This window comes from Haplochromis burtoni, unplaced genomic scaffold (genome assembly GCF_018398535.1).
Source record: "Haplochromis burtoni strain Fernald_Lab_line unplaced genomic scaffold, NCSU_Asbu1 Contig_1265, whole genome shotgun sequence".
NCBI classification, from domain to species: Eukaryota; Metazoa; Chordata; class Actinopteri; order Cichliformes; family Cichlidae; genus Haplochromis; species Haplochromis burtoni.
Genome location: NW_024583626.1, coordinates 39,456 through 51,515, shown reverse-complemented (window position 1 = coordinate 51,515; position 12,060 = coordinate 39,456). Strand labels below are relative to the sequence as shown.

The 12,060-nt window shown below is 37.8% G+C and overlaps 1 protein-coding gene across 5 annotated transcripts in view; it reads right to left on the bottom strand.

The window, feature by feature from the left end:
* Positions 1–1,217: 1,217 nt before the first annotated feature.
* LOC121813202 (Fc receptor-like protein 5) overlaps positions 1,218–12,060 on the bottom strand; it is a 47,083-nt gene continuing 36,240 nt past the window's right edge. For 3 of the 5 annotated variants that reach the window (XM_042216815.1, XM_042216814.1, XM_042216818.1), the window contains 7 exons: positions 5,237–5,344; positions 5,104–5,119; positions 4,923–5,008; positions 4,706–4,756; positions 3,289–3,348; positions 3,000–3,059; positions 1,218–2,846 (listed from right to left, as the gene is read on the bottom strand). In XM_042216815.1, coding sequence (XP_042072749.1) covers positions 2,758–2,846; positions 3,000–3,059; positions 3,289–3,348; positions 4,706–4,756; positions 4,923–5,008; positions 5,104–5,119; positions 5,237–5,344 — 470 coding nt within the window. In that variant the 3' untranslated portion in view covers positions 1,218–2,757. Of the gene's footprint in view, positions 2,847–2,999; positions 3,060–3,288; positions 3,349–4,705; positions 4,757–4,922; positions 5,009–5,103; positions 5,120–5,236; positions 5,345–10,919; positions 11,137–11,258; positions 11,522–12,060 lie in introns of those variants that run through there. The other 2 variants (XM_042216816.1, XM_042216817.1) reach the window with 2 other exon arrangements.

Here is a 12,060-nt window from a genome sequence, read left to right as displayed (position 1 = left end):
CTCTGGGAAATTCTATTTCCAAAAGCACAGCACCGACAGAAGTTACAGAGTTACAGAATATTATATATATATATATATATATATAAACACACACACACATATATAAATACAGAGACATATATAAATAAAATATACGAAGGGGATAAATAGAATAAATAGGAATAAAAATAAAAATACAAGTGAATTGCACATTTCAAGTATCTTGTATCGCTATATCTAAGAGGTATAAGTAGAGAAACTAGAGGAAGGTGAAATAAAGTTTGAAAGCCTAGTCTAAAAAAAGTTAAAGTTAAGAAAAGGTGCGGTGTTGCATCTTGAAAGATGGCACATGGAAGAGGTTCTAGCCCCTCTGTGTCCCAAGAACTGGGAAATTCTGACCCACAGAAAATGGATGAATGAGTAGAAGACTCACACTGAGCATTTTGTGGTTGCACAAACAGAACAGGATTTCACAGAGAAGCCAAATAAGAAATGATAAAATAATCAAAGGGCTTTTACATGAAAATGATTGAAAACAGAAGTCACGCCTCTACTTCAGTTAGAGGTGAGACTAACTTATTGGGTGTTTATTTGTAAGCTGAGAAAAAAGTCAAAGCTTCATTTATTATTATGATTTTAGATTGATGTACCGCAATTATTAGTGTTTTTATATATTACCTTTGATTCATCATATCTAAATGCTTTGACAATCCTGCTCCTTGTTTTAAATCCAAGAATGAGACAATCTTTTTATATTTACAGGAAAATACCAGATAATGTATTTTTTCTGAAACTGAACAAATAAACAAATAAATAAATAAATAAATACTGTATCACTGAGTGCGTCTAAAGAACAAGTACCTTGATCAACATTAAGGTATCAATAGTTGCAAGACTGTGGGACTTGCAACTTGGGGTTAGTATCTTACCCTCGGATATTTAGCATGCAGATTGGGGGAGGCAGAGATCAAACCACCAACCTTCCGATCAAAAATACAATTATTTGTTGGTTACCTCTGAAAATTGATATCAGAGGTATATAGGCTCCTATTTTTAACAGAGTAAATCCTATAGTCAGACTGTACATAAAGTTATAATTTCTGTCCTTTTCTTTCCATGTACAGTTGTGGGGTTTATGAATATCCCCACCCTAAGCTATGTATGATCTGATACCACTTTACTTCCTTTGCTGGTTTAGAACACAAGCATTTGAGTCAATTTAAATCAGTTTTGTTTATTTAACAACAATTCACAATAACAGTCACCTTAATATGCTTCATTTTGTAAGTTAAACACCCTGCAATAAACAACAAGCACCTGGTAACAGCTGAGAGGAAGAACTAAGTCTGACACTGACAGAAAATAAAACTGCCTCTGCAGGCAGCTTACCTAAAATAAAAAGAACAAAAAGTTGATCTTTTCCTAAAACTGTTAAAAGAAGAAAAACAATTTTATAGAAATATGTCAAGTGATGCTTAATTCATCCAGGAGAAAATAAACATGTAAACATGTGTATGCTTATCATACACATCAAATGATTTTAGACAAGACACAGAAAACATCTGTAAATATGCACTGCTCAAAAAAAATGAAAGAATTACTTTTAATTCAAGTAAAGCATCACACCACTTAGACATCTCTGCTCTGTGAAGTAGCAAAACATGCAGTTAACAAAAGGTGCATCCCAAATCAGGAATCATTTTACAACTAGAGGTCACTGGCATTTTTTCCTTTCTCATATTTTCTATCTGTCTTTTTCACTAGTTTTACTTTTTGGCTAGAGTGATCATCGTTACTGGTAGGATGAGATGAGACAATCCCTGGATGCTACAGAGGTTGTACAGGCAGTCTAGCTTCTCTAGGTTGCCAGTTCAATGCGTGCAATTGTCAGGTTTGCTAGCACAGTCTCAAGAGTTTGTCACCCATTGTCAGATCCTACGCTGGTGCCTGTGGGTCCTGGGTTTCTCCTGGTATGACAATGCCGAGCTTCATGTGGCGAGAGTATGCAGGCAGTTCCCAGAGGATTAAGGAATTGATACCACTGACTGGTTCCCACACTCGCCTGACCAAAATCCAACTGGGACATTATGCTCCTCTCCATCTAAAGCTGCCATGCTGCAGCTCAGACTGTCCAGGAGCTCAGATGCCCTTGTCCAGATCTGGGAGGAGATCCTCAGGACACCATCATCTCTTGTGGAGTATGCTCCAAAATTGTCAGGAAAGCATACAAGTCCATGGAAGACAAACTGACTACTCAGTATAATTTTGAGTCGGTGCAATGAAATTTCAACAAAATGGTCTGCATCATTTTTTTTTTCACTTTGATGTGTATCAAAATTCAGCCCCCTGTAGGTGGATTATTTTGATTTCAAGATGTTGTTTATTTGTATTTGTATTTATTTATTTATTATTTATTTTATTTATTTAGCAGTGAACATGTAACAACACTTGCAGTTCAGTGAATGTTCATGTGTGCGAAGCATCCTGGTCTCAAAGCCAGATTATCACTTGGGCTATTATGATGAAAGATTTTACTTATTTTACTTTATCTTATAAAACAGTGCATAATCTCAATTTCTCTAAAGCTCTCTTAAATTCAAAGGAAACTCGGTTTTGTCACTGATCCAGTTGGTTTTGCAGATCTTGTTATTAATCTGAAAGAAATGATGCAGCATAATTCAGTCATTAAAGGTGATTTGGAACTAAATTTACTCCCTAAAAACTTAAAAACTTTAGTACTTGAGTTCATCGTTACAGCAACAAATCACAACATGTAAGCTATTTTATTTCTGCACAGTTACCCAGAGCTGTTTGTGATTTAACTTCAGAATAAACTGTTTCATCAGCTGCTGCAGGAGCTGGTTTCCCTGCAAAGAAATGATTTGTCAAATGTCATTGCAAGCGCCTCTTTGTTCAAAGTGACAACTTGATTTATTTTTACAACTTTTTCTTCTTGTGTAAAAATAATTAAAACTCGAAGCAAGCATGAAATTAGGTACTTATTTGATTACTTTACTTACCTTTGTGTCTCTTCGGTTTCGCTTTATTGTAATTGACCTGTGCATACAACAGGCTGTCATCTAAAAGAAGATGGACAGATGATCAGGATAAAAAGCCTCAGTTCAACCCTCCTCCACCCCTGGTCATTAAAGTCAGTGACTCTATAATCCAGTGAGGGAAATTTATGTATTTATGTAATCAATATCATCACTACCCTCTTAAAATGATGAAATAATGGTGTAGTCAATGAGGATTGCTTGATGCATAAAAAACAAGAAAAAAGAAAAAAAATCTTATTACTTCACTCACCGTTGTCTTTCTTGGTTTTAGCTCTATCGTGGGAGACCTGTGCATACAACACACTGCCATCTGAAAGAGGACGGACAGATGATCAAGATAAAAAAAAAAGGGTGAAGTGTGTTAATTTTTCATTACATTCATATCTCTGTCAGTCGACACCACACTGATCATCTAAACCTATTGAAGGTCTATTAAAGATGAGATGTTTCTGTCATGTTTAAAAACATTTCTATGAAAACCTGTTAGCCCTCAATTCAGTTTCACATCAGCTCAACCCTCCTTCATCCCTGCTCAGCACGACCCTTTCACTAAGCTCAAATCCAAACCTTAAGGATCACTCTTCACTTTTCCTCCATCTCTGTCAGAACCTAAATTCCAGTGAGGGAATGTAGCTCATACCATTTATGTCCTTTGAAAACAATAATCTGGTCTAATCAACAGCCTCCTCACATGTTTCTTCTATTCTCTTATTTCTGATAAAAACAGGGTTGAAATTAATTACATGCAATGCTTATAGGTGAAAATATTACACTCACACTATTATAATAATAATGTTTATTACATATCTACACTCCTACATGCTAGATAGTACAGAGGTAAGAAAAAAAAAAACATTTTTATTGAACTATACCAAAATCTACCAAACCGACATAACACAGAGTGAGATAAACATCAAGAACAACAATTTGTCTATTTAGGAAGCGTGAACCCATCTGAATCCGTTTTAGCTGCTTTGGTGCAAATCAGAGTGACAAGAGGTGCACTGGAGAGGCAACAACAAGGCAACTGCCAAAAAATAAGTGTTTATACAGGTGGTGGCCACAGGTCATCGCTCTCTCCTTATCCCTCCTGACTTATTTTTCTCTAGTTTTCCTTTGTGCTACTGTCCACCTGAGCGGCACGTTGCTGGGCTGTGGTATTAGTTAAGGATGTTAGTCTCTCAGGTTATAAACAGGGAGTCTGTTTCTTATAGTTTGACCAGAAACATGCACATGCTGCTTGGTTAAAGCCCTTATGGCCCTGATGCTCAGCTCTGCTTGTGTTACAGATCATCTCCTAGTATGTCACAGCACTTTCCTGAGAGTGCGCTAAATGTGTCGCCCTGAACGAGCTGGTCTACCTGAATGGACTGCAGGTGGTGCACCATCTCATACTACCAGTAGTGACAGGGACACCAGCAAAAAGCAAAACTAGAAAACAATCAGTCAGGAGGAATGAGATGGATTCATAAAACAGATTCACAGTGGTTTACGTTTTGTAGCACAGACTGGTCTTAAAGTTGAACTGACCCCGTGTTACACCAGAAGGACCAAGTGTCCAACTTCTTTTTCTTCTTATCTGTGTGCAGCTGATTTCTAAAACTTCCATGTTTAAACATAAATAATCACATAGTCTTCATATGTCAATGCTACTGTATCTACTTTACCATTTTGTGTGTCATCGTGGTCTTTGATTGATTCATAAACACAAGCATCACCTACAAAAACAAGCCAATGATAGATTAAAAACTGAAATTCTTATGTATGAATTTGATCATCTTCTAAATCAGCAAACTAGAAACAGATAAATCGGACCTGGAGTTTAAAATCTGTCAGTAAATAAAAAAAGCAACAACAACAAAACTTGTCATGGATCAGGCTGACCTTGAAAAGTAGAATTATGTCGACTGTGTTGAGCTTCATCCTTGATCACATGGTTCATTGCAGAGCTCTGATTTGTGCTCCGAGTCCTGGTTGAAAAAAAAAAAAAAAAAAGTAAACCTGTAGATTTAATAAGAAACACAGGATATACTTCTAGTACAGGAGAGGGGAGATTTTAACCAACCTGGTAAAGAATGAATCTGTAAGAAAATAAAATTTCAGTGTTATATAGTAAATTCTTCTGGTACATGTAGTGTTGAAGTTACATATGTGAATTTTATTATTTACTTTATATTCAGTTCAGAAAATGGTCTCACCCTTTTTGAAGCGACACAACAGCAGCAGAAGAAGAATCAGTAAAATTCCACAAACAAGTCCAACGATCAAAGGAGTGAGAAATGAAGAGCTTTCAGGCTCAGGTGCTGCTGTAATAATACCAGGCTTTAATTAGACATATTTATACAGATTCATCCACATAATTTAGGAACAGTTTAAAACATAAAAATATAGTACTATTTACAATATCACTAATCCTAATAAAAAGTGAAAGATTGCACTTGTTTTACACCATCCTGCTCTCTGGTGATTATTTACCTGAATAGCGATACAAAAGAAACTTTGATCTGAATGTCACATCACCTGTTCAACACTCCTATCTCATATCATTTTGATTAGTTTGTCATTTCTATGGAAAATCACATGAGAAAGAAAAAATTATCTTCTCAACCTTTAGTAGGGCTGGATTGGGCAAGAAATTGGCCCTGGCACTTTTGGCCCAGATGGCCCTGCGTGATATACGTATCATACATACTTATATATGTGACAGTTCACTATTAACAGTGGCTGATGGTCAAAGTAGGCATTCATTTAACTGGAATCCTTGAATCTCACTTCCTAATTATATCCCTCCATCTACTAATTTATGGCTGGTGCTAGCAAGAACAGCCTCCTGAGCCTATGAGACCTGGTTACTGGATGTTTCTGGCTCCAGGCCTGGAGGGACATACAATACAATTACAATACAATTTTTCTTATATAGCACATTTAAAAACCAGATGTATGCCAACGTGCTTCATGGAAACCAATTAAGAGCAATAATAAATACAAGTAAATAAACTAATAAAATAAAATAAATACAAATAAAATATACTGACAGGTGGGAGATATAACTAACCAATGATATACCAGGCATAGTAGGCACGAGCCCAAAGGCTGAAGGTTAAATGATAAAAACATTAATAAAAGCAAAAATGAATGGCTACTTTGACCACAAGTCACTGCTGATAGCTAAAGTGTACGTTTAGTTAGCAATCATGGTAGGCTCCATGGACCAAAAATGCCAAGGTTGATTTTTTTGTCCCAGTCCAGCCCAGCCTGGAGCCCAGAGTGACAGGATATCCTTCAGTAATGGTGCGTTCACACCGAACGCGATAGACGCGACCAGAGCTTCAGGTTTAAATGTAAAGTCAATGGAGGAGCGCGATGAAGCACGACTGGGGGTCGCGCGAAACTTCAGAAGCAGATTTGCGTCGCGAAAGCGCTTTTCTGCCTGATTCGCGGAGCCAAGTAGCGCGACTGACACATTTGAAGCACAAAGTAAAATCCACGCTGCAATTTGTGTGGTGCATTTTGTGCATTCACGCTTATCTCATCTACCGCTCAAGTTGGAAAAATCTGAACTCCAGTGTCAAGTCGCACCGCGACAACCAATCAGGAGCCTGGTGATGTGATGCTCTGACCTAGTTCAAAGGGGCAGGTCCAGCCAAAGCCATTCATTCTAGCAATCAGTAGTTTTCTGATGAGGCAGCAGGCTTTCCAGGGCAGAAACAATGTTCTTATTTTTCTCCTCCTTCTCCCTGAGGCTCTTCAACTTTAAGCTGGGTCCTTTTTATTCCCATCTCTCTGTAAATAGTTATATTTATGTTTAATGTTTTTCTGTTTGAGCATCTTAATATTATTTCAAATAAATTTTTCTAATGAGTAAAGTGTAAGTCTGATTATGAGTCTGACTGTCAGGATAAATGACCTGCTATCGTCAAAGTCAAAGTCAACTTTATTTGTCAATTCTGCCACATGTACAGGACATACAGAGAATAGAAATTTCGTTACTCTCAAACCCTAGATGAAATAGCAAATGAACATTTAAATATAAGAGAGTGATTAAAAAAATGCAAATAAAATAATTTAAAAGTAAAAATTTAAATAAATACAATACAATTTAGCAAGAAAGCTATGCAATATACAATATACAATATTCAGGTAAGGGTAAATGACATTGAATGTAAACCAGGCAGAGTAGTGCAAATAGGCAAATAGTGCAAATGGAGATTTAGTAATATATGGTAAGAGATAATATAACAACAAAGTCTTATGAGGTAATGGCAGTCCAATGCTCCACAAGTGACTAGTAACTGGTGCAGGCCAGTGAGTGAGTCAGAGAGTGTGTGTGTGTGTGTGTGTGTGACAGAGTTCAGTGAGACCATGGAGGAGAGAGGGGAGAGGGGGCAGAATCGGGAGGGAGTTAAGCTTCCTGACAGCCTGATGGATGAAGCTGTCCTTCAGTCTGCTGGTCCTGGCCTGGAGACTTAAAACTGATAAAACTTGTTTTATTAGTTTTAATCTTTTAACTTTATGCATCAAGCAAAAATTTAATTATATGCAACATTCTCTGACTGGAAGAAATTAGTTTAACATTTAAACCTATTTTCTGCACATTCCAGCACATAAAATAAAATATTTTTGTGTTTACACTCAGTCTTTCAAATAGATGCAAGTAAAACACAGCAGAAAATAAATAAAGTCAAAGACTAGCGGTCCTGTTGCTCTATTTTCACCTGTAAAGCAGGAGTGGGTAGGCGGAGGTTTACCCTGGTGCAGGTGTGCCGCGGTCAGTGGAAGAATCCGCGAGTTTCTCTGTGAAGTTTCCCATTATCGTTGCGCACTCGGTGCTTGCTTGGAAGTTTAGGGGTTTTTTTCGCTGTAAAAAGAAGTTTTCTTCCCACGCACAGCGGACACTAATGTTTTTGTCACTTTTTATGGAATCAAACTCAAAGTAAGGTCAGTACTTCCACGCTGCACGCTCATACTCTCTCCCACAATCGATATGTGATCCATTGTTGATCTGCACACAGCTGTTGTCACTAACGGCGCACTCGCTTACGTCACTGTCGATGAGACATTCTCGCAAAAAAATCACGGTTTTAGTAAGCAGTAACGCAGCGTTCCTACGGGAAAGTAACGGTAATCTAATTACCGTTTTTGCAATAGTAATCCCTTACTTTACTCGTTACTTGAAAAAAGTAATCAGATTACAGTAACGCGTTACTGCCCATCTCTGATAGTAATGTATAGATATGGAGCCAGACAATATGTAGAATCATATTGGCATCTAAATATTGTCTAGAGAACAAAATTAATACTGTCAAAATGAAGTAATTACTCCAGTCTGCAGAAAACTGCTGTGCACTTTTCAGTTTTTCTTTACACCTGTAGTCTCTATCATGCAGTGAAATATTTAGCTTCCTCAATACACTTTTCCTTCAATGTTTTGTAGTTTTTTATTTATACTTCCCACTCTGTGTATTTTTCATATACTTCTTATTGCCCCTGCTCTGTATATCTGAAGCCAGATATGTTGTAGATTTATAAAAGTCATGTTTGTTTATTCATGTTCAGAAAAAACTGACCTGTTTTCCCAATCGCTGACTGACTGGCTGTCCTCTGTGTAGTAAACTGGGTTTCCTCTTCCTCCTCTGCACCTGTAGAGTCCTTCCTGTGAGACACTGATTTGTCCATTTGAGTGGAAAACTGCATCTTGTGTGGTCAGGGCTTCAGAGGATTTCTCATCTCTGTACCAGTAGTATTTCCATCCAGATGATGATGATGGGTTCACAGAGCAGGTCAGGGTCACACTGCCCCCTACTGGAATGTCTCTCATATCAAGTTTGGCCTTTGGTTGTATCTGCGTTGAGTTTAAAGACACAAAGAAAATATAATATTCCCAAGCAGGATCTACACGGCGCCTGATGTTGTGTATGGTCCTCGTTGTCACCTCCGGAGGAGCTCAGGGCCGCAGAGAACGTACATGTTTTTAAGAACAGGCTCAAGACCCACCTTTTTAATTTAGCTTTTACTTAGCGTTTATTTATTTTATGCTTATTTATTCTATCCTGTTATTCTATTATTAATTTAGCTTTACCTAATATTTATTGATTTTATTCTTATTCATTTTTTAATCTTCTTACTCTATTTATATTTATATTTATTTGTATCCTGTTCTTATTTATTTTATCATTTTACCCTGTATATATCCTATTGTGTCATATCTCCAGTGTTTCCTCAGAGGGCGCTCTCTGCACCGGGGCTGTGATCGACCGTGGCTGCTGGGTCTCTGGGGTCCTCTCAGCCTGGCTGGGGGGCTCCTTTGCCTCCCTCCTGCTGTGTGCCCAGCCTGGAGGCTGCGGTCTGTGACCGGCTCCCGGTGCAGACGGCTCCCTGTTATAGTGTTTCCTCACTTGGCTCATGCGAGCCCAGCCCAATTTTTACTCTTTAAGTGTGCGCGTGTGTGTATGTGTGTGTGTGTGTGGGGGGGGATATGTGTGTATTCACATCATTTATGTTAATGAGAGTGTGGGGAGTGAGTTGGAGGGTGGGGTGGGCTGCTTTTAACTATGTAAAGCACTTTGTGCTACATTGTTTTTTGTATGAAAAGTGCTTTATAAATAAAGATTGATTGATTGATTGATTGATTGATTGATTGTATACTACCTCTTAAATTTCCAGTTTCCAACAACACATAGGAAGGAATGAGGCCAAATTGAAATGGTATGAGAGCAATTATTTTAATTTTTTTTTTTTTAACTCAGAATGATAAAAGAGATGTTAATAAGCATGTTGTTCACTTCAACTCTTCTTGCACATGCATACACATGCATACAGGTGCTTACACACACACACACACACACACACACACACACACACACACACACACAATGCCTTGTCTTAGAACCATTGGGGGTTTTTACGGTAGGAGGAGTTGTGTTGTGTTGTGTAAACTGTAACTGTCATGGGAATAAATAGCTGCGAGGAGAGCTGCTCTTTAAAGGATTTGGGCTAGAGACAGGTGAGGAGCATTGCTCCACTGCCTGGTTCTGACCAAAGCTCTCCCTCGTTAGCGAGTTAAAGACCGGTTGAAGATGTTCATGAAGAACGGCCTTGTTTTCCGTTCTTCATGAGGAATAAGTCTCTAAACTAGCGGGGCCTGTGGAAACACAGACTCAACAGTTTGAATTTCAGATGTAGTGCTTAAAAGTGCTTGGAAGTGTAACTGTATTTCATTCACCACAAATAACTATCTGATTGAATAGTTTTCTTATCAGATAGAAAAATAAAATGAGTTGCAAAATGTGCTGCCTTGCACCTCTGTCTGTGTCAGCATATGACCCCGCCCCTCCCCCTAACAGTCAGGAATGAGTGCGCTAACATACCTGTAGGTTGCTGTTTTAATGAGTATTTGATGGAAAACAACAATGGCGTAGTTTGCGCTCTCCAGTGGCATGATAGGTGAGTCCTAGTAAATCATTTTCCAGTAAGTGTACCTTACACTTGCTATTTTTAAAAATTATGATTATTATTTTGCTAGCTATCACACTGAAGAAGTGATTGAAATGCACTGAGTGTGATACAATACAGCAGCGCTATTATACAGTTAGTTACGGCATGGAGATTTATGGAATATACTGTGAACTTTGCTAACATTACTTAGCAGTAGCAGTAATATGAGTTACTTTACTCAAGTCAAAGGTTTAAACATTAGACAATTACATAACTAGCCAAGTTAGGCTTTCTGATTAACCCTCTGTGGTTGACGGGCCCAGAGTCTCCATTTCAACTTGGGTCGAACGTGCAGACTTCAAACTATATACCAGTTTTTAAATTGTGTTGATAGGCCACGTAAAACCAGAGTTATGATAAAAAAATACATGCAATGTTTTTTTTTATGAATAAAACAGTGGTGATGCTCCACTGCTGGACTCAGAAACTCTGAATGTCACATCATTATTGTGTGTCCACTGTGTGGGTGTCCTGGGTCCTCTCCATTCATACTCCCACTCAGTGGTTTCACCTCCTTCCTGCACCTCACATGTCAGAGTGATCGTCTCACCTCTGAATATCTGAGGCCAGTTGGGTTGTTGTTTTACAACAACTTTATTGGAAACTGTTCACACATATTAACAGTTGAGATACAAACAGAAACATGAAATCAACACAGAAAACTTCACATTGTATGTTTGATAATCATGAGTGAATGTATATTTCAAACTAAATGACTGAACTCACTGGTTTTCTCAATGGTGACATCATCACTTCTATCAGTGTAGTAAACTGGGTTTCCTCTTGTTCCTCTGCAGCTGTAGATTCCTCCTTGAGATACTCTGATATCTCTGTTTTGTTGATCTCTGATTTACCTTCAGAGGTTGTTTGGGTTCGTCTGAACCACTCATATTTCCATCCATCAGAGCTCTGCACAGAGCAGGTCAGTGTCACACTGCCCCCTACTGGTATGATTGTTGTTCCTGCTGTCAGTGTGGCCCTGGGTTTATCTGTGTTATGAAAGAGGAAGAAAAATAAATATGTGATTCATTATAAAAACATAGGAACATTAAAAACAATACAGTTTATATTTATGTTTATATTTGTAGATCTCTAAATAACCACGGTCTAAATGTTTGTCATATGGCCTAATGTAACTAATGCTGATTAGTTGGTTTAGATAACAGAAACATCATCACTTTAAACTTCATGAAGCTTTTCATGTTTCTTCTTTTCCTTTAGAAATGTAATTAAATTTAATTTCATCCACGATTGACTCTGTTGTTAAAACTCAATTTGTTAATTTTGTTAATGACAACTTGCAGAGTCTGTGAGTATTGACGCACTGACTTTACACTGGTCCTGGTTAAAGTTCAAGTTTCAATGACAAATTTAATTAAATGTTGTTCAGTTGAGTATTTGAACAGGGATCATACATTTATGCTGTCGGTCACTGAAGACTTACCTAATACAGTTATAGAGACAGTATTACTGTTCTTTTTATCACGTGAGCTCTTCCTGTCACCAATGCACTGATATTCACCACTGG